We start from the raw sequence: 27,637 nt of genomic DNA, 5'->3' as shown, positions 1-27,637 counted from the left end.
TGGTAGTTTGGTGCTGATTGGTGCTGGCTGTGTGTCTGTTGTTGTTTTGTGTTGTAACGGCCTGGGTGGAGGGTGGGGCTCGTTTGTTGAGTAGGGCTGGTTTCCAAATGTCTGGTAGTCGGGAGGTATCGTCACGTTTATTCATGTTGTGGGGGTGTTTCTCTATCCTGGACCTGACCAACCATTGCCTAACCAACACATACTTCATCCATAATGGACAAAGATACAAATAGATAGAAGGAGCACCCATGGGATCACCCCTCTCACCCGTCACCGCAAACTTATACATGGAACATTTTTAAACTAATGCCTTAGATAAATCTGAACACAAACCCAAACTCTGGCTTAGATATATAGATGACACTTTTGTAATTTGGTCAGATAGGAAAGATCTTTCATAGGAAAGAAAAACTGGACAACTTCCTCACATATCTCAACAGCATACAACCCAAAATACAATTCACTATGGAAATAAAAGCTAACAACCAACTTCCCTTTCTGGACGTCCTAATCTACAAAAAACCCAATGGCTCCCTAGGGCACACCATCTACCAGAAAAAAATACACACCAACCGCTACCTAAACGCACAATCCCATCACCACCCTGCACAGATCAACTCTGTAGCTAAGACCCTCATCTCCAGAAACAAATGCCTAACCGACAAAGACCACCTGAAAACTGAATTACACACTCTCACAAACGGATTTCAAAGAAAAACAATTACCAACCTAATCCAAAGGGAGACTCCCCCCAAGAACCGAGACACAGAACAGGACAACGGCATCGCCCTCCTCCCTTATATCAAAGGCACCACAGATAAAATCAGCAAAATTCTCCTTTACCTTTACCTTTTACCTTTATTTTCGATTTTTATACCGCCCCCTCTCCCCAAAGGGACTCGGGGCGGTGTACAGTAAAAAACAGATAAAATAGAATACAAACATACAAACATAAAAACATAGAAGAGGAGGCAATACGACACTGTACAGGTAAAGCAAATAAAAACAGTATATCAGCAATCCTAAAAAACACCCAATTAAAATTACCCAGTTAAAATATATCTGCCAGGAGGTATAATAAGGTTATGAATGGTCCAGGCCGGCTAAACACAATATCATAAACACAATATCAAGAAAGCCTTCAACAGTGACCAAAAAATAGCCAACATCTTAAGAAACCCCAAAGACAAAATCCAGCTAGAAAACCAAGGAGTCTACGAAATACCATGCAAAATCTGCCCTGCCACATACATTGGACAAACTGGAGAATAAATGCACACATTGCAGAACACAAGAACGCAGTAAGAAAAAAAGAAAAAACGTCCTCCCTTTTCCAGCACCTTAAAGCTACAGAACACGAAATTGATTTTGAAGGAACCAGATTAATCTCCAAAACTGAACACTTCAACAAGAGAATAATTATGGAAGCTATCAAAATAGAGAAACACCCACACAACATGAATAAACATGACGATACCTCCCGCCTACCAGACATCTGGAAACCAGCCCTAGTCAACAAACGAGCCCCACCCACCATCCAGACCGTTACAACACAAAACAACAATGGACACACAGCCAGCACCAATCAGCACCAATCTACCAATCATGATACAACTACACAGCCAATCAATCCACGTACTGAAACAAAGCCAGCACTTCATCACCCCCCACCAAGATTTATAGAAAGACGGCAGCTCCAACCACGCTTTACTCACACAAACACAAAGCCGAAAACACCAGCCTGAAGATGGCAAGTGAGACCTTGCCAAAATGTTGCCAAGACAATCTCAATCTTACATGGAGAAAAAACCCGAATACAAGATCAGCATATCTACACCCGTGAAAATCTACAAAAACATATATGTATGTATGTATGTATGTGTATATATATATATGTGTGTGTGTGTGTGTGTTGTATTTGTGCTGATAAATAAATAAAGGGAGACAAGTATAGATCTATTTCAAGCTATTTAGCTCTCATCAGTTAGCCATACCCTTACATATATATATATATATATATATATATATATATATATATGTGTGTGTGTGTGTGTGTGTGTGTGTGTGTGTGTGTGTGTGTATACACACACACACACATACATACATACACGTGTACACACACGCGCACGCACGCACATATATATATAGGGTAGGACAGGATGTTCTGGAAGCAAGCTTGGCTTTAAGCTGAGGCTAAGTAGACGCTGCCCTAGAGTGTGCCAAAGCTGACTGGGTGCCAATGCATCCCTCATCCTGAATTATTCTAAAATGCAAATCTTTGCATTGATGGGATATAACGTACCCCTACGACCCGGGGCACCATATACCCTTGAGCTGCTACTGTTTGGAAGGCAAACAGAATGTTTTTCAAGCAGATTACTCTATCATAGAAAATTTTCCACTGTGTTAGTACAATATTTTACCAATATCTGAGATTTGATGCTCCAGAAACGGAAATATTCTGCAGGCAAATCTTTGATCTTATAGGTAGTTACTGCATCATAGGCCGTAGGGTCTGGGGCAGGAACTTGAACAACGATGCCATTCTGACAGAGGATAAGGAGCTTGCTCTCTGGCTGTAGATCAGAACATGAAACAAAACTAGCAGGCATATATATATAAGTTGATTTTGAAAAACAGAACAAAAATAGGCTTTATTATAACAAAGAAAACATGCCATTATGTTGTTGCTTTTGTCCCGCATAACTGCAGGTTCCCCTTGTTTTTGTACTGTGTTTTCCTAGTTTTGGAAGCAATGCTACAAATGCATAATGCAAAAATAGTTTGTTTTTAAGTAGGCTTGCTGCAAAGCCTGATGCTGATTTCGGCTGAAAAGATTGAGAGGCTTAAGGTTACTCAGCTGGCTGCTGTGCCTAAGAAAGAACCTGAATTGCCCAACTCCTAGCCCAGCATCTTGACTGCTACACCCTGCTGCCCCTTAAAACCTATTTTTGTGTGTGTGTGTGGGGGGGGGAATTATACATATTTTTGGTACATGACTCCAGAAAAATTATTAGAACATATAAAGATACTTCACATTCACGTTTTCCTATTTCTTGGATCCGAAATAAAAACTTTTAATTATGTCTGTTTCTGTCTCTTCAGAGATGAAGTTTCCAGATGTAGTCTTATTAGTATTACCATGAGAGTGAAACTAAAAACAAATAAATCTCTTCCAGTTAAGTAAATGGGAAAAAGGCAGATGAAATATAAAAGCACATGAAAATAAATGCACATTGGTCCAAAAATTATAATCTTTACTATCATTAAAATATTCATTAAATCATTTAGAACATATTTAGATAAATATTTAAATATATATATTTATTTAAATAATATAACTTAACACTAGATCATTGCCACTTAGCAAAATTAACAAACATGAGGTTCATATATAACAAAAGCAAATTAGCTACTCACATGAGAATGGGGTGACCATTGCAATGCCTGTACTGGTCCTGGAACACTAATGAATCCAATAGGATCATATTTGTCTTCAACAGTAAAGAAGAAAACAGTTTTATCTTTGCTCTGAAATAGAAAAACTTGATTGTTAGTAAAATCATGCATTGAATATTTTGCATATGTCCAAGACCAATGATTAGTCATTTTTCTTTGCAACAGAGGGTCATCAGAAATATGCCTCCATTATCTTAGCAAACTGCAAAGTAATACATATGAATTCATTGCTTCCCTCAAATTCGTTCCAGGTCAAACTTTGTAATCACCTGAAGTCCACTACAAAATCAACACAGCTTAGGTCTAAGGCTACAGATCCTACTTTAGAACTTGATCATAAAGCAAAAATACCAAGTCCTATTTTTCCCTGGATGCTTTTTCATGTGGCTTATTAACAAGTATTCACAGAAAGTCAATACATACCCCTGTGGCTAGTATTTCCCCATTACGTTCATAGGCCAAAGCTGTAACTACAGACACATGAGGTTTAAAAGCCTGTTTCAGACGCAAGGCCGCATCTCCTGCATTTTCCCGTCCAGCAATGACAGACAGTCCTTTGGGATTATAAAGTTCAATTATGCGAACAATGCCATCCTGGAAACCTACAGCAATTATACCTCCTTTGGGATTCACCTTAGACAAAAAAAATATGTTTACATTAATATAAGGTACTTTGAGAAAACATCTCCTAAATCTGTGAAAAATTATGATATATAAAGTAGTTGATATGAATAAAGAACAATTTCACCAAATTGTGATTGACATTTTATTTCCAAAACGCAATATTATATTGAAATATAATGTGGAATACAAACTGTACTCTGCAGAAATACAAATCAAACTACTAAACCACTCAAATGGCTGTCTAACCTCTGCTTGAAATACATTGAGAGGAGATCCACTCCTCTGGATAATTGGTTCTATTATCAAATTGCTCTTACTGTCATTATTTTCCTACTTGTAGTCTCATTTCAACTATTTAAGTGTGTTTAAACCTTTTCCTTTTTTCCTGTTTTCCTTCTTTTTTTTTCCTTTAAACACTGCTATGAATACTATTCATTGCAAAGATATGAAGGTTTTCCTCAGGTAGTTATATAAACATCAAACAGTACTGCAGGTCACAGCCGTGATGTTTTTATGTTGGTCTTTTTGTTTCTTCAAACACTATCCTTTTTTCTTTTCAAAAATATATTCTCTTTCAAATCTTCGTATACAGGTAGTACAGTGGTGGGTTGCAGGCAGTATGCCCTGGTACGGGTGTACCAGTGCCTGCCTGGTAGCACGTTCCGGTATGGTGCTCCAGAGGGCCCACCCGCCCGCCCAAGCTCACCTGTATTTGAGCTCTTTGGTGCTTCTGCGCACATGCACGGAGTGCACAGCCCCTATGCAATGCTCCGCCGAGCAGTTTGAGCACCTCGGAGGCTCGTGGAGGCATCGCAAGAGGTAAGGATGCATGCGCATGCTGCACACATTCATGTAGTGGACATCGGGTCCCACTGAGGTAGACCTACACTTCTGATTATAATTGGGCCTGGAATCTTGGTCATCAAGTGAAGTAGTCATTCAGCAAGCCACCAAGTGACCACTTTGCTCATTGACTGCAATCCCATCTCTCCAGTTATGGTTCTCAAGTAACTCTGCAGGTAGCAGAATGGTAGAGAGAGGGCCCAGACCTTTCGGATGGTGGGTTGAGGAGAGGGCTTGGGCTCCAACCACACACAGAGGCCAGGTCCTCTTCTCCCAACACCAGAGAACAATTTTATGGAACTCGCATGCTGGAGGAACAGATTTCAATTGCAGCAAAAACACTAATAAACAACATTGTTCTGGAAGGCTCAGAATGCTGGCTTTTGCTAGCATTTTCTCTATGAAGGAATGGAAATGATGGTGTTTTCCAGAACACTATCATTTGGAAAGACTCAGAATGCTGAGTAGCATTTTCTCTTCTGGAGGGGTGGAAACATGGCATTCGCTAAAACACTAGAAAATGCTAGCAATCTGAAAGACTCAGAATACTAGCAAAAGCCAGTCTTTCAGAAGGCTCAGAATGATGGGATTCACTAGCATTTTCCCCTCCTGAGGGGTGGATACATGGCTAACAAAGGCTAACAAATACCAGCATTCCGAAAGGCCCACAAGGATGGCATTTGCCAATGTTTTTGTCAGATTTGAGGTTCATTCTTCACCATGCGGGAGGATTTCCAACTTTCTTTACAGCAGTTACAAGTAAATTTGTTATCTACCCTTTCTATTTAAGATTATATCATTTCCCTTCTTTTAACATTTTTCCTTTTTAATCATGAAAACCATAAATTATCAGGTTTTTTTCCATTTTCAGGAAAAACTTCAAGTGTTTCCTAATAAACATACTTACTCTCACATCTTCTGAAAGTCTATACATTTCTCCAAAATCAAGGTACCAATAGTTCCTAGATCCAGATAATGAGAACATGATTTGGAGAAAAAGCAAGCTGTCTCTTCCTAATTTTATTCAGCCCCATTGTTATAAATATTTGATATTTGACAATTTATACCAATCAGATTTAATCCATTTATTCTTTTTTTCTGTGTGTTCTTACCACTGTTGGAGCCCAGGTAAGTGCTGTTCCTCCCTGTTTAAATTTCATATCAGCCAATTGAACCTTGCCAATGTAATCATAAATACGCACTGAGCCTGTTAGACAGTTGACAGATCAAGAAAAGAAAAAGGAAAGATCGCAATGAAATTTGAATTACTTATTATCTATACATACAGTAAACATATATGCTGTCCTCAGTTACCAAAATAATTCTAGTTGGTTTAAATATTAGGAGTATAACAATAATAGAATGAATAAATACAATAGTAATACATAGTAACACTGAGTTTAGTACTTATACATAATTAGTAATGATAACCTGTTTGGTGTAGTAATTAAGGCATCAGACTAGAAACGGGGGCAGGGGGTGGGGGTTGTGATTTCCAATCCTACTTTAGAGACAAAGATAAGTGAGTGACCTTGGGCAGTCTCTATCTTTGGCCCTAGAAAGGAGGCAATGGCAGAACACTCTTGCTAACAAAACTATAGAGACTTGTCCAACCTGTCTTTTATGGAACTACATCTAATTGGAGGGAAGCATCTAGTGGGGTACCTCAAAGTTCTGTCTTAGGCCCAATATTCTTCAACATCTTCGTAAATGATTTGGATAAGGGAACAGAAGGAGAACTCATCAAATTTTCAGACAACACCAGACTGGAGAGAATACCCAACACTTTAGAATATAGACTCAAGATATGGAAGAATCTTGACAGACTTGAACACTGGGCCTTATTCAACAAAATGCAATTCAGTGGTGATAACAGTAAGATTACCCTAAGCAAGAAAAAACAAATACACACGTATAGAATAGGTGATACCCAGCTCAACAGTTATGACTGTGAGAGGGATCCAAGTGTCCTAGTGGACAACCACTGAAGTATGAGCCAGCAGTGTGCTGCAGCTGCCAAAAAAATCTATGCAGTACTAGGCTGAATCAACAAGGTTAGTATCACGATCACATTAAGTGTTGATGCCAGTATATACAGTTTTCGTAAGACCAGAATTAGAATACTGTTTCCAGTTCTGATCATCATAATATAAAAAAGATGTTGATGCCAGAAAGATTGCAAAAAAGAAAAACAAATATGGTAAGCAGCATGGGGGCTAAATCATACAATGAGCAGTTGTGGGAACCAGCTATGTTTAATCCTAACAAAGAGAAGGACTGGGGTGACATGATAGCAATCTTCCTATATTTGAGGGGCTGACACAGAGAAGAGGGGATCAACCTATTATTCAAGGCATCTTAGGGCAGGAGAATGAGTAATGGGTGGAAGATTGTTAAAGAGCGATCCAACCTAGAATTATGGAGAAATTTCCTGACAGTGAGAACAACTAATCAGTGCCTCCAGAAGTAGTGGGTACTTCATCACTGGACGTTTTCAAAAAAAGATTCAACAACCATTTGTCCAAAATGGTATGTGCTCTCCTGCTTGGGCAGGGGTTTTTACTAGAAGACCCCCAATGTTCCTTTCAACCCTATAATTCTATGTTATAAAGCAAAATTAGAAGGAGAAAGGTATACTTACGGTCAAGAGCAGTAGTTGCCATGATATATGTAACTGGAGATACTGTTATGGCTTCTATCTTTCCAGAATGAAAAGTAAACAGGCATTCTGGATCACGTGTCTATAATGGAAAGAATTAAAAAGGCCTTTAAAGGGCTACTGATAAAACAATTTAACAAGGTATGTATTCTCTTTCAATCATTTTGGTCTCCTAACACCGTGATGGTGAACCTATGGCATGCATGCCCAAAGAGGCACACAAAGCCATGTCGCCTGGTACGCACAGCCTCGCCTGTTTGTCTTCCAGGTTTCTGGTGCACATGTGTGCGCGACAATCAGCTGTCCTTTGCGCGTGCGGCAGTGCCGAAAACCAGTGTGCACATGCAAGCCGGCCAGTTGATCGTCGGGCGAGCATGCATGCTAGAACCTGGAAGTTCATCTTTTGCAGAGCAGGGTCCTGACGAGTGCGTGCAATGTTTCTGCGCAACCTTTTTGGCACTCGGTGCCGCAAAGGTTCTTAATCACTGTCCTAAGACATATGTTATTCTAAACTTAACCCTTATTTTTAGTAATTAGCATAAAAGTTTGTTTGTTTACTGTCTGGATGTAATTTTTTCTCAAAGTTTCATTACATACAAACACTTCAAGAATTAGGATGAGATTTTCTCAAGAATTATATATTTCCCATATCCTGAATCTATTGTAATGTAGAATCTTAACTTATTTTCATCTAGTAGATAAAATGCTGACCCAGAAACCAGAAAACCCTAAGTTCTAGTCCTCCCTTAAGCATGGAAGCCAGTTGGGTGGCTTTGAGTAGGTCATTTCTCTCAGTCCAACCAGTGACGTGCAGTCAGGTGAGGCAAGTGAGGCACAGCCTAACCTCTCATCATCAGGGCAGCGAGTCATTCGATGGGAAACTTGCCTTTTGGGAGGAATGACCCAGCTTGGCTCCCGCTTTCGATCTGCCGCCCAATGACCGAGCGGAGAAGCGAAGAGGCAGGAGAGATAAAGCAGGAGCCAAGCCGAGTCATTCCTTCCAACGGGAAAGTTTCCTATCGAATGACTCGCTGCCCTAGACTCGAGGCTCCAGTCCAGCCTGCGGTGCTTGCAGCCCCCGCCAGCTCCTCCAGGGACTCCCAAGCTCGGCACCAGAGAGCCGCCGCAAGAGAGGCCGGCCAGATTGCCTGGGTGGCGGCAGAGGTTCCCTTTGTTCTTTCGGGTGCAGGAAGCGGGGGGGGGGGAGAGGCTTCCTCCGCTCCGTCCGCTCCCCATCTGCGCTGCCCTCGCCCGACAAGCGCGCCCCAGATTCCGCGCAGCTCTGGCAGGCGGTGCCGTGGCCGAATCCCAGGGCGGAGGGTGGCAGGTCGCAACTGAGCATGCCTGACTGTGGAATTCTGGGAGTTGAAGTCCACAAGTCTAAAAAAATTGCTGCCTCACCAGCTATAAACCTCACCGCACGTCACTGATTCCAACTCACCTGTTAGGGCTGTTGTATAAAAAAATAGGACATCACATGTATTGTGCATATGTGGACATGCATGCATTTGAAGTTACACAGTCTTTTAAATTTATACTATTTATCTTGGGCCTGTCACTCTTTTTCAGCACAACCCACATCACAGGGTTGTAGTTTGGGGGAAAACAGTAGGAGGAAGGAGTATTAGATACGTTCACTGCCTACAGTTATTTATAAAAATAACAAAGGATATAAATAAAATTAACAAATAAATAAAAATGAATACATTACGCATTTTATCTTAACTCTAACTGTAGGCTTGATTAATTTTTTCATATACCCAGAGACATGTTCTATTAAATAGGTTTATATATTTAAAAATGTCTTTCTGTCATTTAATATCTCATAAATTATGATTGTTATTAAATTCCACATTGCATATAATTATTGCAATTGGAGCTTTGGCAGAATTGATATTTCTTCTAAACTTTTAAAGAAAAATATCCATCAATTGTAAAATATTTTATTTGTTATTATTTACATCTTACTTTTCTACCTACAGGAACTTAAGAATTTATATTCATGTTATAATATAATTACTTCACAAAGAACCCTGATTTTCTTTTATTTTTGTCCTTTTCATTACAGGTTGCAATATAATGGCTTGAGAGGGCATATCTTTAAATTTGGTATTTCTAACTTCTATTACTTTTTCTATTTTCCATTTTTATAATATAAATATAAAATACCTGTCGCTTAAAATTACTAGTAGCTTTAAATATGCTTTACAATAATAACACTAGTTACTAATGATACTGTAAAAGTAATTTTATTTATTCATCACATATATCATATAATGGAAGGATACAGCAGAAAAGGGGAATATGAAGTAAAACTTACGACATTCGAGAAACTTAAATCAAGCTTCCATATAGCTCCATTGAAATCCTAAAGAAGCATAATTATAATAGTACTTACAATACAATACAATACAATACAATACAATACAATACAATACAATAGTAGAGTTGGAAGGGACCTTGGAGGTCTTCTAGTCCAACCCCCTGCCTAGGCAGGAAACCCTATACTTGGTTATTATTCCATTTTTTCTCTTAAAAGCATAGCTCTGATTTTGAAAAAAATAACTGCAAGTTTGTTATTTTTATACATTAACTATATTATATATGTTAAATGTTGTCCAAGGCAATTTTTCTTCACTCAATGAGGCCTACAGATCTAGGTAAACCAAGAGGTTGGACACCGTAATTTAAAAGCTTTTTTAAAGTTATAAAAGTGAGGGTAAAAAATCTTGTCTTATACAATTTGTTTGTTCCAGTTAAATATCTCCTTATTAAAAGGAATATGAAGATACAGAATATAGAACCATCTAACATTTCTCATACCGATAGAACTGTACATTTTAATACCAAAGGAAGTATTGCTTTTAATATGCATTAATCTGACAGTGCAAGTCAGTGGAGTTTGTAGAACCTGACTTATGGCTGTGTGAACAAAGCAATTGGGAGTAAAAAGCTAGTGATATCTCAATTGATACTAAAAAAAATTCTTCCCTTTGGCATTCTTGACATCATCAGTACCGAATTGTCGATTCACTCATTATTAGAAAACCTCTCACCTGAGCATACCAATATGGTTCTCCCCGTTCATGAATTTTCATCATAAAATTCAGACTGACATTTTTGCCTACTAAAAGTTCATTTATGTGTTCCATCTCTACAAGTCCAGTATCATCCACAACATCAGCTGTGTCTATTGTTTCAAAATCCCAAACCTTCACAAAAGATTTTGAGGAAAAAGGAGATTGTTATTGTTTTCAAATGCTAAAGCATCATGACAGGACAATCTCAGAAAAGTGATAATTCAAGAGGACTTTTTGGATATGAAAAACTGCAGATATAAGATAAGCAAGCAATCAGACAAATAAATAAATAGATGTTATTCATATGTCCCAATTAACAATGGTTGGGACCACCAGAAGAGCAAGAGCCAGAACTTTGTAGGAGGAGGAGGAGAAGCTTTTCTCATGGTACTGTCTGACAAATAAATCCCTCTAGAGCAGGGGTGTCAAACTCAAGGCCTGGGAGCCAGCCCACGGGGTGCTTAGATCTGGCCCATGGGGCTGCCTTGGAAACAGCAAAGGACTGGCCTGCAGGCAGCCCTCCTGAGCTCCATTTTCGCTGCCAGAGGGTTGCAGGAAGCCATCGCAACCAAAAATGGAGCCCGGGAGCCCGTTTTCGCTAGCAAAATGCTCAGGCCACCACAGGCACCCCAACACGAGTGATGTTGAACTGGCCACACCCACCCTGGCCCCCCAAGGTCAAACATAACCCTGATGTGGCCCTCAATGAAATTGAGTTTGACAATCCTGCTCTAGAGCTATTTGTATTTCAAGAGATGCTATTAGGGCAGTAACAAAAGAGTTAATATGTTTAGCCTTAATATACTAATAACAACATTTGAGATATCATATTTTGTAAGGATATTGGCAAAAAAATTGAGATCTGTCACTACAGCCACACCCTAATCCTTACTGCAAAGAATCTTTTCTGTGGTGGCATTTACCCTGTAAAATACTTTTCTGATAAATTAAAGTTATTAATTCCTAGGTATGAGTTTAATGAACAATATTTCTACAGAATTTATTAGCAAACAGCACTCTCTATAACCGCTTCTGAACAGAATAGTCTTTATAGAATATAAATGTAGAATAGTAAATTTATTAAATTTATATAGCTGCCTGATGATTCTTGCTTTAAAATTAGAAATAAGCTTTAGTACAAGATATTTTTGCAGAGTTAGTACACTTATTTTGAGGGAAAAAAACACATCTTACCCTGATGTATCCATCTGTTCCAACAGTGATCAATTCTCCTTCATCCAGAATTAACTGACTAATAGGACCACTATGACAATTTTTATGGCCAGGTCGGCAGAGTTCCACTTTTATGAGTCCCCCTTCCCAAAGAAGCAAATTACCCCATTCTGAACCTGAAAGTACCTTGAGTACAAATAAAACAATATTAGTATCATAGATCCTGATGTGCTTCCCAGTAGGGACATTGTAAACAACGTAATACTTGCTATTACTGAAGCAATTTTTTTTATATAATTTTCCTATAAAAAGGACTTCTGTCTTTGTGTGCTAGAAAAATTCTAAGAAGAAAACTTTATACTGATGAAGAGTGTACCTGGCAATTTGGCAAAGCACCACAGAAGTGTTCTGTAATATGACATCAATAGTTGACATCAGCCATGATGCAAACAGCTGCCAAACATATCAAAGACCTTGGATATTCCCAGTGGAAGTTTTTCAATTTTCCCCCATGATTTGCCCACTCCATATCATAAGACAATCTGCTTTGGAAATTTCCTCAGATTTTAGAATATATTTATTGGGTTTCAGTTGCTACATTTCCCAAAAGTATTGTTAATAGCATTCTTCCCCTCAGATTTGAAGGTCAGAAGGGAAATATAGCTGGAAATATAAACAGAATAACATCCTACTGCACAAGTATTACAATTTTATAATATGATTTGTCAAATACATTGCTCTAAAGAAGTACACATGGGAAACCCCAAGGAGGAAATTTGGTTCATGGATAGGAGATAACCTGTATCTGCTCGACAATTTTATGTTATAGGGGAGAAATAATACCTGCAGTAATACTAATCTCCACCTTAATGGCCTGAGATTTGTTTTTTTTAAAAAATATACTTTTATTGATAATAATAAAAATCTTTACATTGCATATTTTTCCCATACATGTCTCTATCACATGAATAACAGATCTGTGACGCTATCCAACTGGAATCAATAGTCAATACATTATATACATTCTACGGCCTGAGATTTTTATCTGACTTTCTTCTCCAGATGTTTCTACCTTCAGAGATGGAACAGGTGCTGATGAACATGACAAGAAGATTTTCTATTTTAGAGACCTAGAAAGAATTCTTTCAGCTAGGTAGCCTTATTAGGCAATCTAGTTTTCATTTCAAGGAAAGTCACTCTATTATGGCTGATGTACTGGAATGCTATTACTTGGTGTCATTTTTAGTGCAAAATTGTCAGCATGGAAAGCCAGCATACTGTAGGAATATAGGGCTATATGCAACAATGCATTACCACATCAGAAAGTGCATTCATTCAGTCATGCAAGACATTGTACATCATGCAGGGTGGAGTCAATTCTCATTACTTACTGCAGCTATTTCTGTGATATTGTATATAGTTCAGCCCTTGCTTTGGAAAGCAGTAGTAAATGGGAGGAAGTTAACAATAAAATACCGCAACATGAGTGTGCCATCTGCAGGCAACATAATTTCTGACTGAAGTTCACTAGGTTTTAGGTGGTAAATTTTCAAAATAAATAAAAATGACTCCTCACCCAAATGTTATTTTATAGAACTATTTAAAAATCACATTGTTTAAGTATAACTTTTAGCAATGCCAGAAAACAAAAATATATTTCTTCACTTAAATCTGGATTCTAAGGGATTCATCATGTCGAAAAGTTTAAGAAAGAAAACGCTTCTCACCTTACCATCTGGCAGCTCCACATATCCTTCAATATCTGTCAGTGATGTCTTTCCAAACCTACCCAATGACCCTTGTAATTTCAAGCCAGTAAAAGTGAGAGCCATTCTCCAAAACCTGGATAAAACAACCATGAAAATTATGTTCGAATTAGTACTTCCAGTAGAATTATGTCAGCCTTTTTGTAGGCACCAAAATAATTGCAAAGGTAGATCATTGTTTACAAAACAACCCTAACTCTTCTACACACTTCTATACAGTTGTGAGGAATGATTAAAAATAATAATTTTTAGTCAACCACTGTACCATTTCAGCCAAATCAATAAATGCACTTACGACTAAATATGATTTCCTCAAAATCTGATTTGGGAAAACAATCCAAAGTTTTAAACTAGAGTAGCTTTATTTTTCCAAATTATTCTTAAAGATAGGGTGCCTAGGATCAGACTAACAAAAAACCAGTTAATTAAATGCTAAAAAAAACCAAGTGAAAAAAAAAAGCTTAAGCACATAAAAGTCCAGAATGGACTTTTACTACTATAAGGTATCTTGTCTGTCTGTCTGTCTGTCTGTCTGTCTGTCTGTCTGTCTGTCTGTCTGTCTAATCCATTGCATATGTTTGTCATCAATCAATGGGAATTAAGAGCATTTTCATTTATGTCTTATATGTTAGTGTTGGTTATGCTAAGAACAAAGAGTAAACATCACCGTCTATCCTAGTTACTGCAAATTATACAGCAACAAAATAACTCAACTGCCAATTTTCACAACTTACAATTTCTAAGAAAATTACGAACAACAAAAAAAAAGCTAAGCAATGTGGCATTTTGCATTCTTGGTTACCAACAAAAAGTAAGCAACAAAGAAGTTGCCAAAATTCATTTCAGTTCCATTTTTGCTTTTTTTGTTTGGGCGACTTTGAAAGAGCTGCAAGGGAACATTTTATTTACACTACATGAAGCTCGGAAGTTAGAAAAAGATTGAGGCACAAGCTCTTTTGCCTGGGCCACACTATCTCACACTAAACCAAAACCTAGCTTCACTCAACTCTCCAACAGGTCAGAAAAACAAAGACAAGAGATGACTCTGGGCAGCTTATTGCAATGTCTTTATGGACTTAAATACTTTATATTTCTTTAAATTATAGTTCATCATCTTTCTGTGATTCACAGTGTTTTATATACACAATACTGCTATTAACATATCTACACAATTTTTTTAAAAAAATCAGAAAGCAGCCCATTGTATTCGATGCATAAAATTTGATCTAATGTTGATGCTGCCCTTGAGTATCTGCACAAATGGGTGTTCAGTTATCTTTAAAAACTTGGCTGATTAACAGTTAATTAGCTAGGCTCCTGCTACTGAGAAAGCACCACAACAATGATTGTGCAAAGTTTTCTTGGGTGGGTGGACTAAGGCTTCCAGTTAACAAGCATTCCTGCTTTGTGTTTCTTCTAAGTTTCCCACTTCCTGGAGATAATTATGTTGCATTTTAATTTCCTTGCAGCACTTTATTTCTCTTCTTGTCAATGAAAAGAAAGCTATTCCCTGGCTTTTTAATCACCCCAAAAACTAATACGATAAGAAAAAAGCAAGGACTACTAGAGTGAGATTCTCTTTTGGCTTTTGCTGATTAAAGAAATATTAGATGCTGCGGTGGTTGGTAGGGTAGCTTGGGGTAACAGTAGCAATGCACGAAGTATTATCATTGTGGGGGGACAAAAGCCTACAGCGGCTGAATCAGGCTCGTATCATTTCCTCCATGGATACCTTTCTGGTAATCTATTTTTTAAAAATGGGTAGTTGGCTTACTTGATGTGGCCTGAACCAGAAGTAGTAAGTTGTTCTTCATTTTCAGGAGAAAAAGTGACTTTATAAACATCTTGTGAAAATGCTTTTGATCTCAATATAATCTTTTCTTGTTTCCAGTCCCAGACTGTCAATGTGTAGTCCGGGCTACTCCCTACAGTGGCTATCAGGGTGCCAGAACGGTTAAAGTCAGCAAATGCATATGCCTGTTCTGTTCCACCTGGAAATAAAGCAAAACAATCAGTTTCTCATCATAATGTGTGTGACCAGGAAAACATACCCATTTACCAGTCCTATCAGCTATTAGGTTTTATAAATGGCACATACGATCTTGAAATAAGAATTTTAAAAATATAAATAAACCCCCCAAATGGAAAATAATCACTTGCTTCCAAAGCATGTATGCGTGTAGGGGATGTGGTTGAGTGTCCGGTAGGAATTAAAAGTACCTATTTTTAATAGGATGTGCAAATGATCTGATGAGATAATGCTAATGGGAAAAGATACCCCTGGTTCTGCTCCTTGATGCTATAAAACAAATACAGCAGAACCTCTGGTCACAACCATAATTTGTTCCATAACTTTGGTCGCAAACCAATTTGGTTGTGACTCGAACCTAATTTTGGAAATTTGGTGCTTACAAAAAAAATGGTGTGAAAGGGGAAATCGACCCGGGGGGGGGGGGGGATTACGAATTTTTTGGTCAGAACCCAATTTGGTCATGGTCAGAAATGTTCATGATCAGAGGTTCTATCGTCACTTGAAAGCTTGGCATGTCCTAGTTATGTCCTACACTTTCTTCTCAGAATTAGCGTTCAAAGAATATCCAACAGAATTCTAATTTAAATGAAAAGTTAGGAGAAGAACTTTCAATTAACTGTTGGCTTGTTTGGAGTTCTTGTCAGCTAGCCATGATTTTTCCCAAATAATCTAGTTAATTCCAATCCTCTTCCCCCCTACACCCATCTCCCCAATCAATTTTTTCTAGCAATGGAGAATGCTCAGATCTTTACTAAATTTTGAGTGTTGGGGGAGTACCCCATGAGGATTTACTTTCTGAGCTTTCTTTGTAGGTCTAGGAAACATTGATTCCTGCCCAGAGGTGTTGCCATTTTTATTACAGAACGTTCAGCACTTTGAAAATGAATTCACTATTAGTACATACAACTGAATATAAATTATGTGACATGATATATTTTATGTTCAGTTCTAAATATCAATGTAATTGTAAAATACATTGATTTAAGCAAATAAAAATAAGTGCAATAACTTCTAGAAGATGCTACAGAGCATGATTTGTCAGCTGCAAAAAGTCAGATGTACCATTTGTATATTTTAAAATTTAAATTGCACTAGAAAAATGAAGTGAAATGAAGTAAAATACACACATTGTCTCTCTGTTTTTGGTTAAATAGTAACTCAAATAACAAAAAATATACCTTGAAAGCAGGAGACACCTTCTTAATTTATTACAATTTTTTCAATATTTAGAGGTTTTTTTTTACCCAATCTCCATTTCTTTTTCTTTTATACAACGAAAGAACAAGCGTTGGGGCAAATGATTTTTAAATTGAAATTATGCTCTTTGCCTTTAAACAAAAGATGGGTGCTCTTTGCAAAAGAGCATATATTTATACAAGAAATTAAAATATAACATTGCTTTCAGTTCTAAAACAGTTTATTCTTCTGTATTATTTCAAACTGTGAAAGTTATTATATTTTAACCTACCTCGTAATATTCTGTATGGTTTTAAAGAAGGATATTCATAGATAACCATGTTGGGCTTCCAACCTTTTTCTCCTACTGCAAAATGGGTTCTGTCTGGGTGTGCCTAATTGAAGATATTTTTCATTTAATCATAATCTTCTTGCAATCTGAAAGGGTCCCATATTTGGCTTACATAAAACAATAAAATTAGCAAAATCAAACTGTTCCTTTATTCTTTCAGTAACCAATATAATCCTGAACTACCTTCAGGAATTGCAGACCCAAAGACAAAGAAAAATTTGGCTTTCTACTGTTCCTCATTCTAAAATAGGTTCTAAATTAAGAAATGGATTCTAGATATTAGCAGTATTTAGAAATAGAAATGGTCCTTATTATCCACAGTATTGCATATCCATGATTGGTATATAGAGATCAAACATCAGTATACACATTTTTAAAAATCCATGGTTTTGGCCTTATTTTTGTTACTTAATACACATACAAAATAAGATTTTGTATAAGTATTAAGTAGATGTTTTAAGGGATAAGGTTATATCATCTGTGCACACATTAGACCATCTCTACACTATGTGTTTCTTCACAATCTTGGTGGAGGGGTTTCATGCTCTTGTCTGTGAATGCTAGTGACAATAGCAAACAGAGACCCAATTAAGCAGTCCCTAGAGCAAAACAGTGAAAAAGAAGGCAGCATGAGCTATGCATGTAGCAAGGAAATTCCTTCATTGATAATTGAGCAAGTCAGGACAAAGGTGACTGGCTACCACAAGGAAACCTCACTGAGCCTTGTGATTGAGTTGACCCAACACTAATTTGCTGCACTGTAATGAAGAGCAGGAGCAAACACAAATACATTTACAGACAATCACTATGGAAATAAGAGGGAAAATGTGTGTGTGTGTTGTTTTATGCTGGAATGGAATCTCTATGAATAATGAGAACCAGTGGTCCATTTTCTCAGAGCTTTTCTCTAAAACCAATTCTTGTTAAGTTTTCAACAACTGTTTTATTTTATCTTATTTCCACAATATTGTATAATTAGAGAGTAAGTTTGGTTATAGTTGTTAAGACACCAACACTCAGCTGAATGATCTTGGGACAGTGACTCTTTCTCAGCCCTAGCTTTTTACTTCCTAGTAGATAGTTAAGGAACCACTTTGGTGAGCACATTAACAGGAACAGGAAAGGAGCCTCAACTGGGTGGTCCCCCAGGCAATGTTGTTATCACCTGCTAATCCTTTCAACCCAGAAGTTCTTCCGACATGAACTGGAGGAGAACAAAGTGCAATTTTCCAAAACTGTGCCCCAGTATTCAAATTGATATAACAAGGTCAGGAGTTACAACTAATGCACATTTACAACAAACTTACAACAATCCATTTAACTAAAGTTGCTATGTATGTTTATTCTCAAAAAGCTTAGGAAGAGAATTTATGCTGACTAAAACCATCCACAATTTGTTTGAATGAAATAAACCATTGGAAATACCCATTTTATCTTTAAAAAGATTTTTTTTTTTTTTACAACGTTACTACATGGAAATTACCTGGACAACAGAATTGGGTTCTCTATGTTCTTTATACTCCTAAGAACTTCTCCAACAGAAAAATAAATAATAAATGGAGTTGAGAACTGATGTGACTTTTGAATGAGATGTTTACAGATGTAAATTACATATGGAAGATTATTTTGAAATATGATAACTGTTTATTGAAACCGTTGAGTAAAACTCTGCCTATATATACATGCATGAAACATTACGATATGCTTTCCCTTTTTTCTGTTTGTTCTGTTAAACAAAAGCAAAAATATATAAAGGGTAGCAAACCCCATTAAAAATTCTGCATATTTTTCTGCCAAAGAGAATTTAACCAAAAACTCTTTAAGATATATGTCATACCGTGATTACACCAATCCCTCCACCACCTGTGCTTCGAAGGTATCTCTGGTAGTTCAATTTCATATCCAGGAGAACTAACTGACTACCAGCTATGTAGAGGAGAATCTGACTATCCAGGATCTGAAGGTTTGCTCGTCTAGTGCAGTCATATCCAAAAGAATATCTGAGGAATGTATGCTAAGGAAATAAATGATGATGGGACCCTAGTTTATTGCATTTGAATAATAAATGTACCATTAATGGAAAACAGTAATATATTATGCAGAATGAAAAAAAGACAGCATGATGTGCTGGTTAATAGACTAGATTAGGACAGGGAAATTCCAAGAAGTAACTCATTGTAATCTGGAAAAATCACTTGGTGAGTTTCAGTTAGTCAGTCATTTTAGCTCAGCCCACAGTATAGGGTTGTTGTAGTAGGGAAAAGTGGAGTAAAGGAATCCTATGTCCTAGAGCAGGGGTCGGCAAACTTAAACATTCAAAGAGCCATTTGGACCCGTTTCCCACAGAAAAGAAAGCACTGGGAGCCACAAAGGTCCTAACCAGAAGCCTCCTGTTCAATTCTGGAGCTGACCGGAAGTTCAGTTCCCTCACCATAGAGTCTCCTCCTAGCGCGGCATACTTTTTCCTCTACCTGCCATAACCGAAAGCCCTATCAATTGTGGCGACAACTGGAAAACCTTCCCCTTGCCATAGTGTCTTCTCCTGGCACACTGTGCTTCTATCTCCCCCCCCCCCCCCACACCGGAAGGTCCTCTCAAAATTGTGGCGCTGACCAGTGACAGAGCCGCAGCAGAAGGAGGAAAGAGCCACATGTGGCTCCATAGCTGCAGTTTGCTGACCCCTGTCCTAGAGGCATAGCATTTGAGTGGACCATTGAGTCTAATCCAGTTACACACTGCAGGAATCCAAAGTAAATCATCTCCCAAACAATTACTTAGTCTCCACCTAAATTCATCCAATGAAGAGGACTTCAATGCTTCCCTTGGTAATTGTTCCATCACTGAAATGCTGCTAGTTTTTTCTAAATGCTGCTAGTTTTTTTTTTCCTAGTTGAAATCTTTCATTCTTATCTTTAAGTACTTTCAAACCACAGGAAATAGGTTTTGCTGATTCAGATATCTAAAGGGCATTGTATACATATTTGAACATGCTCCCTCAGTAATATTTTCTCAAAGCTAACTATTCCCAGTTACTTCTCTTGCTCTATAGGGTTTAGATTTTAGTTCTCTAAGAATTCTTATTGCCCTTGGTTGAATTTGTTCACTTTATCTGAATACTTCTTAAAAGTGCTGTACTCAGAATTGCAGAAAGTGCACAAGCAAATGTAAGCAATTTGTTCCACTCTATACTGCTTTGTCAGCCTTAACCTAATTTAACCACCAGTTTTTTCAAAACAAAACCAATACCTTATTTACAAAATCTGTAATTCATTCCACCATTAATATACTGAATGTATTATTTCCAATACTGTTTTTAAAAGCAAATATATTTGTTTCTTACTTTGGTTTATGATAGGAAACCAAATCCTAAATACATGGATCCCTGGCAAAAATGGATACATAAGAGAGAGCAGGTTCACCGGGATTCCAGAATCTGGAGTTATATATGGATTTGAGCACAGTTCTTCATAGTTATAATAGAAATTTTCAGAGATCTTCTTCTCTACTACTACTTTTTTCTTCTTCTTCACTGGTTCTGGAGGTTTTTCTGGTTCTGGTGGTGGTTCTTCTTCTTCTTCTGGATTTCAAAAATGTCATCATAAAAACAATATATATTGCTAAGAAAGAAACATTCATTTTGAAAATCATTACGGTGAACTCAAATCTGTCTGTGCTTGGTTATTTGCTTACAGATGTTTCATTACCAACTAGGTACCACCATCATTGTTACTGTATTTTTCTGGAGAGGATCCAGAAGCCAGAACTGCTGGCTAGACAGGGATTAACACCAGACAATCAATCAAGCAGAAAACAATTCCCAAATCAAGAAACTCCCAAAGAGAAAACCACACCACCATCAACATTGGCAGGGTAAGCTACTGTATATAAACAAGGAGCAAACCCCACACTTAGTAGCACTGATGTTACCTTAGCTGGGCAATGAAAAGTATGCAAGCAAAAACCAAGCTCAGACAGCATCAAGGACTCCACCGTTCAACTCTGAGCTACATACATATTCTTTTCCATTGGACCAAATCTAGTCTCAGGTGCCTGGAGCAGAGATCACTGGAATAAAGGGAAACCCTGAGATAAACTTTGCAGTGTCAACAACAATTGATTTGAATTTCATTGAAATATCAGTCTGGACTACAAGAGACAATGTCTAATGTTCATAAATTTTCAAAAGAAAGAAACAAATGATGAGATCACATAACATTAAGAATTAATTGATAAGCAGAGCGCAGTATAAAAATACACTTTTGAAGTCCACAGCTTGCTAACAACACACACCTTCACTTGCAACGCTTCCCGCATCCTCATACTCATCTTCAGCTACCTTTTCTCCTCCTTCTCCTTCTGGAGACGATTTAGCTTCTACAAATAAGAAAATTATGTATAGGTTACAGCATATATTAACACACACAAATACACACATGAATGCAGAGATTTTTCAGTTACCTTTCAGCCCAAAGGAGGTTCTAAAGTCCCTTACATTGGAAAATATCAAACAATGCATGCAAAAGAGTAAAACAATTTTCACATGCAGAAAACCATGACTGACAAATATTTTTAAAAACATAGAAAAGGCTCAGTGTACTTATAGTGTTCAATGACTCATCAGTAAAAACTGGTTGCTTTCTTTAGAAAAAAATATTCTACCAACCAAAGTGCCATTGCAGAAAAAGTTCTGTCACAGACTTAGAGTAATACAACTTCCCTTGGTAGTGGATCATAGGAATAGCAATGTTAAAATGCTTTATCTGTTTCGCTTGGGGAGAAAAAATCTATGCCTAATGGACCTACTCAATGCACATCTGAGAGCAAGACAGATAAAAAACAATGTACAACATGATCCTAATACAGGCTGTCTAGGATACACACTGAGTTGAAAAATAAAAATCTGGCTAAATTTGTCTTTAAAAATTATTTGTGCCTCAGCTTTTCCATCCAAAGAAAACCTGTAGCAATTGGTACCACATTCCAAATATATACTGACTAAAATAAACAATGCTGCAACTATGTTTTTATAAACTGAGGAATAATTTGAGAAACCTGGTGGCCTTCAATCTATTCAAACCCACCACAAAACATATTCACAAGAACTACAGATAGTCCTTGACTTATGACAGTAATTGGGACTAGAATTTTCATTGCTCAGCACCGTGGTTGCAAAGTGTGACCATATTGCTTAGTGATGACAATCGCTGCAATTCTGACTGTTGTAACTAACTGAATCCCTCAGTTGGTATCACTGTTGATGAGGCAACCTCCTGCTGGCTTCCCGTGTCAATGTATGTGAGGAAGCTGGCAGGAAGTGGTTAAGTCTCAGACAGCTTGTAATCAGGCTAGCAGGCAGTAAGTAGCTGCTATTATGTGAGGGAGGGTGCGAGGGGATACATGAGGATGAGAGAGAATCACAGCAAAGATTGAGAAGAATGCACAAAGGTGAGGTGATGTGTGAAGGTGGAAGGAAGAATGGCAAAGATTGAGGGGTATGAAAGGAGGTTCAAGTGTTGAGAGTGCATGGGGTGCAAGGAGGTGCATGAGAATGTGAAGATGAGGCTCGGGAAGAGTGCATGAGGTGCACTGGGGTGTGGAAGGATGCGAGTACAGCGAGATTCAGACAGAGTTCAAGGGAGTGTGCAAGAGTGTGAAGGAGGCACAGTGAGGCTCACGGAAGTGCACAAATGTAAATAGGCTGGGAAAAGATTTGCAGGTGGGGGAGACTTACCAGGCAACTTGTGACCTTCCCTGCCAGTTTCCCCATTGACTTTCTGAGGAAGCTAGTACTGAAAGGTTGTAAATGGCAGTTATGTGATTGTGAGTTGCTGCAACTAGTTGTGACTTGAAGATGCTAGGACAGCCTGATCTCCGAGGACCAATCATACCTAACATTCATTCAGTGCCATTGAACTTTGAATAGTCACTGAGTGAATGATCTTACACTGAAGACTAACTGTGGAGCAAAAACGTCAACAGATTCTTATTACTGAATTAGTAGATAAAATGATAGCAATATATAGTTTAGCTTTTTGGATTTTGCTAAGATTAGACTTACAAGATAAAGCACATTTAAACTAGCAGCTCTGTTATTATCACCTATTTACAAATGATTCCTAAAGTACAGCAATTATTGCATATTTCTATCTGTGGTATATCTTTATTTTAGTAGACATGTTACTTGAAATGACACTTCCCATAGTAATTGGTTAGCAATACTCACCAGCTGATGCTTCGATCTCTTCCTGCTGTTCTGCTACAGTTGGTGCCTCTTCTGATTTTTCACTTTTTTCTGTAATATCACAAAGATTTAAATATGCCTTTAATAGGGCACATTTTAATCATCTAATCCAGGGGTGTCAAACTCACGTATTGCAACTTTTCCCCCCTTCGCTAAAATGGTGCAGGTGGACAGCATGTGATGCATCCGGCCTGCGGGCCGCAAATTTGACACCCTGATCTAATCCACAAATGCTACATTTAACTGTCCAATTTGTTCTATGGTCCATAGAAAATAATGCATATTTTACTATATACATTATTAGTTGTATTAACGGAACTTTAAAAAATCAGTTTACAATCAAGTTGAAGGATTTCATGGAGCATTTCTGACAAAAAAAATCATTAGTATAGAATCTTTATTCATATTATATATTTAGAACTATATATATAATCATCCTTACTTTCAAATACAGAAACAGAACATTAACACATTTGCAATAACAATTTATGTATTTTTTAAATCACAATGTGATTGTAGAGCATAACATGAATTTACACATATTCACTGTTTTACTGATTGTTAAAAACTCATAGCTTCGTACTTGAAGTTCCATGAAACCCACAAACAAATTTTTAGACCGAAGTTCTATAGAATTAAAGACGTGGTTAAATTGACATAGTATTTCTTGCACAAAGTTTGTCAGACATAGAAAACATTTGAAGACATGGAAAATTATTGGGGAAAACATTATGGTTTTTAAAGAGTTTCCATGAAGAACTCTTTATAAAATAGATTATCAGCCCTCCTTCCATTTGAGTTTCAGAACTGGGCATGATACCAAGTCACATTGATTACATTAGTAGATGATCTCTGACAGAAGCAGGATGGGTACTTCTCTTTGAACTCTCAAATAGCTTTTGATACTATCAATCATGGTATCCTTCTGAACCATCTCCAAAGGTTGGGAATGGGCAGTACTAGGCTGTGGCTAATTTTCTTCCTTCCTCCAAGGAAGGTTCTGTTTAGTCTTCCCTATGGCCCTTGGTTTGCAGGGTGTAGTAGGACTTAGTATTCTCCCCACTTCTGTTAACATCTATCTGAAGCCAGTAGGTAAGGTCATCCACTGGCCCAGGGTGAGATATAATCAATATGCTGATGTTACCTAATTTTGCATTTGCAACCCAGGTGGCCCAAGTGTTGCGATGGATGTTGGTGTTTTGAGACTAGGGTGAAGGTGTTAGATATCCATCTCTTTTGTGGGGCTTTGCATCACAAATAGAAACAGTACAGTTTGGGAGTCTTCCTCAACTCACAGCTCCTGTTTGAGAGATTGATAATGGATTTTGAAGCTACGCCTATACATAGCTTTTCACTGTGTGCCAGTTGCACTCCTTCCTAGATTAGAAGGATCTTCTGTCACTCAGACCTTAGTCACTTCATAGATGAACTATTGCAATTCACTCAACAGAGGGTTGCCCTTAAAGAGTTGGTGCAAAATGCAGCAATGTTGGCAGGTATGAATGTTTCTTGATTTGCTTATTACACATCTGTTCTGTGAGCTGAATTAGCGGAAATAAGTTTTTAGGTTCATTTCAGGGTGTTAGTAGTTACCTATAAAGCACTCCATGAGATGGACCAGATTATTTAAAGGCCACCAGAATATTTAAAGGCCACCTTTTCCAAGTAATGTCTACGGATCTCATCAGATCCAAGAGGAGAGATCCCAATCATTAAAGAATACCTCCACCAGGAAGAGATCCTTTTCTGTCACTGTTCCTGCCCTGTGAAATATCACCTTATATATCAGATTGGCCTTATATATGACCCTAAAGACATAGCTGTGTTCCCAGATTTGGGGGCTAGAATGTCCATTGGATCCTACAAAACTGTACCTGTACTGATGCTTTAAAAAAAAAAAAAAGATCTCAGCTGCAATTACCGTATCTATTTTTTGGCTGGTTTTTAAAAATCATTAGTTTCTCAGAGTCATTCATTTGAAATGAGCATCCATATAAATTGACTGAATGAATAAATCAATTCCACTGTGTTCCAGCTGCAGTTGACCTGTTGCTTGTCAGCAGAAGAGTAAGTATCCAGTATCTCAGTGAGCTAAGGGATTAATTTGAGTGGTTAATCATATTTAAAATAAAAACTGCAATTTTCCTTTTCAATGAAAAGCTACTGAATTGCATTTTCTTGCATTAAATTGCCACTCATATATCCACTAAGAAGTAAAGTGAAAATACTAAATGATGTATTTAGCAAAAGTAAAAAAACAACAGGAAGAAATGTTATTAAAGCTATGTTGCGTTTTCATAGCAAATCTGAGAAATACGCTTATTCCTGGATTGTGCATCCCCTTCCCCAAAGGGAGGAAAGAGTCACCAATGGAATTTACTCGATCATGTTTTAACATTCTCCCTTTTTTCAATTTGAAAACGTGATTTCCACAAAGTACAATGACCGAACCTATTTATTATTTCAATAAATGCATTTGCCTGCTTTTACTCTACTAATAAGCAGATTATTATTATTGTTGTTGTTGTTGTTGTTGTTGTTGCACAAACCAGCAGTGGTAATTCCAGTGGTAATCGGCACACTGGGTGCTATTCCAAAAGCACTGGAATTACATTTAAAACAGTTAAAACTTGACAAAATCACCATCAGTCAAATGCAAAAAGCTGCACTGCTTGGATCTGCACGTATATTACGAAAATACGTTACGACGTCCTAGGCCCCTGGGTGGGGCCTGACTAGTAATCAATGCCAAATCCGGCGAAACAACTGGCCGCTGTGATACAATATTATAATAATAATAATAATAATAATAATAATAATAATAATAATAATAATAAGAAGAAGAAGAAGAAGAAGAAGAAGAAGAAGAAGAAGAAGAAGAAGAAGAAGAAGAAGAAGAAGAAGAAGAAGAAGAAGAAGAAGAAGAAGAAGTAGTAGTAGTAGTAGTAGTAGTAGTAGTAACTAATAAGCTCGTTGCTATGAGAAAGGGATGGTTTCGGGAGTGGGGCATTTTAAGGTTAAGAGAAGTCAAATCCAAGTTTAACGTCTTGCGTGGACAAAGCGGGGAAATTACCTTTTGCATCATCGCCCTCTTGTTCCCCACTCGGCTCCATTGTAGGTTGACACTGGTTGCTGAGCAACGAAAGACAGGCGCCCGAAGATACCTGGGAAATGGAGTTTCAAACGTGCGCGTGCTTAAGGCGCCTGCGTGGAGTAATAGGATCCCAGTGGTGGCTTTAGTGGGTATTTTCCCCGTAGCGATTCGGTATTTGTAAACTTTGTTTCTGTATTAACTGGTGGACGTAGGAAGTCATTTTGTACAGGAAGGAGACGGAAGAAACATAAGCAGGTTTGGAATGGCGGCCATAGTCCCCAAGGTGCTTTTTTCAAGAGGCCACTGGACCACCTTTGGGACAACCAGCACCTGGATGACTGAGAATCTTCATAGACAATGGTGGCGATAAATTGAAGATTGAGGAATAAAAACCAAATAACAATCAGTTTGTGGATTGAGGACCTCCTTGCTTGCTTTCTACTTTTGCTGGACTGTAACTCCTATAATCGCCGGCCGCTACTCCCTTCCTTGAGATTTAGAGAACCGCGGAGGCATTTGATTAATCCAAAAAGTTTCCTCTTTAACAGCGGGTTAAAAAGAGGGTGCTTGTTACTCAACTTGTTACTCTTGCGATATACCGCCGACTACCGAAGTCTCCCAGTTTTAACAAGTTGCTGAACGGGATAAAAAAAAACAAATCCCAACAGATTCCTAAAAATGGAACGGCTCGTTTATAAACCCCCATCTCCCACGGGGGTTGCCGCCATTTTCCAGCCGATAGGCTTGTAAACTTTCAGGAGCTGTACAATACTCAGCAATGCAAATTGCAGGAATGGGAGAAAGCTGCACCTGTTGATTTCTACACGCAGTTAAAACGTGCTGGAAGGGGCGGGAGGATCAAGCAAATGAACTCATTTCTTCTACAGTTGCCAAAGGCGCGGTCGCTGCAACTAAAGATCCTGTAGATGGGATCGGGCCACAATTAATGCATGCCTAGTCAATAAAAAGTCCCCTTGGGCACAGTAAGCTAAAAAATGTGCATGTTGATGGTGTGTCTACCCACGCACACATACCTTTTTGGTTTAAATGCCAGTATTCGGAATACATTTTCAAAGGAGCTACACCAGTTTATTCAACACTGAGGGTGCAACCTTGTGTCCACGTACCATCCAATTTC

General features: G+C 37.9%; 1 protein-coding gene across 2 annotated transcripts in view; it reads right to left on the bottom strand.

Moving 5' to 3' along the window:
• Window positions 1–27,317, bottom strand: part of CFAP44 (cilia and flagella associated protein 44) — a 58,805-nt gene extending 31,488 nt beyond the window's left edge. For both annotated transcript variants that reach the window (XM_081952707.1, XM_081952708.1), the window contains exons 1-16: window positions 26,479–27,317; window positions 23,388–23,456; window positions 21,455–21,538; window positions 20,564–20,738; window positions 19,002–19,164; window positions 17,105–17,207; window positions 15,379–15,595; window positions 13,566–13,680; window positions 11,860–12,024; window positions 10,642–10,797; window positions 9,906–9,953; window positions 7,568–7,667; window positions 6,039–6,133; window positions 3,883–4,092; window positions 3,421–3,531; window positions 2,424–2,576 (exon numbers count right to left, since the gene is read on the bottom strand). In XM_081952707.1, coding sequence (XP_081808833.1) covers window positions 2,424–2,576; window positions 3,421–3,531; window positions 3,883–4,092; window positions 6,039–6,133; window positions 7,568–7,667; window positions 9,906–9,953; window positions 10,642–10,797; window positions 11,860–12,024; window positions 13,566–13,680; window positions 15,379–15,595; window positions 17,105–17,207; window positions 19,002–19,164; window positions 20,564–20,738; window positions 21,455–21,538; window positions 23,388–23,456; window positions 26,479–26,518 — 2,004 coding nt within the window. In that variant the 5' untranslated portion in view covers window positions 26,519–27,317. The remainder of the gene's footprint in view (window positions 1–2,423; window positions 2,577–3,420; window positions 3,532–3,882; window positions 4,093–6,038; window positions 6,134–7,567; window positions 7,668–9,905; window positions 9,954–10,641; window positions 10,798–11,859; window positions 12,025–13,565; window positions 13,681–15,378; window positions 15,596–17,104; window positions 17,208–19,001; window positions 19,165–20,563; window positions 20,739–21,454; window positions 21,539–23,387; window positions 23,457–26,478) is intronic.
• Window positions 27,318–27,637: the final 320 nt, after the last annotated feature.

Source organism: Natrix helvetica (genome assembly GCF_964273705.1).
Source record: "Natrix helvetica genome assembly, chromosome: 4".
NCBI lineage: Eukaryota > Metazoa > Chordata > Lepidosauria > Squamata > Natricidae > Natrix > Natrix helvetica.
The sequence above is the reverse complement of the archived record's forward strand: the minus strand, read 5'-3'. Positions and strand labels throughout refer to the sequence as shown.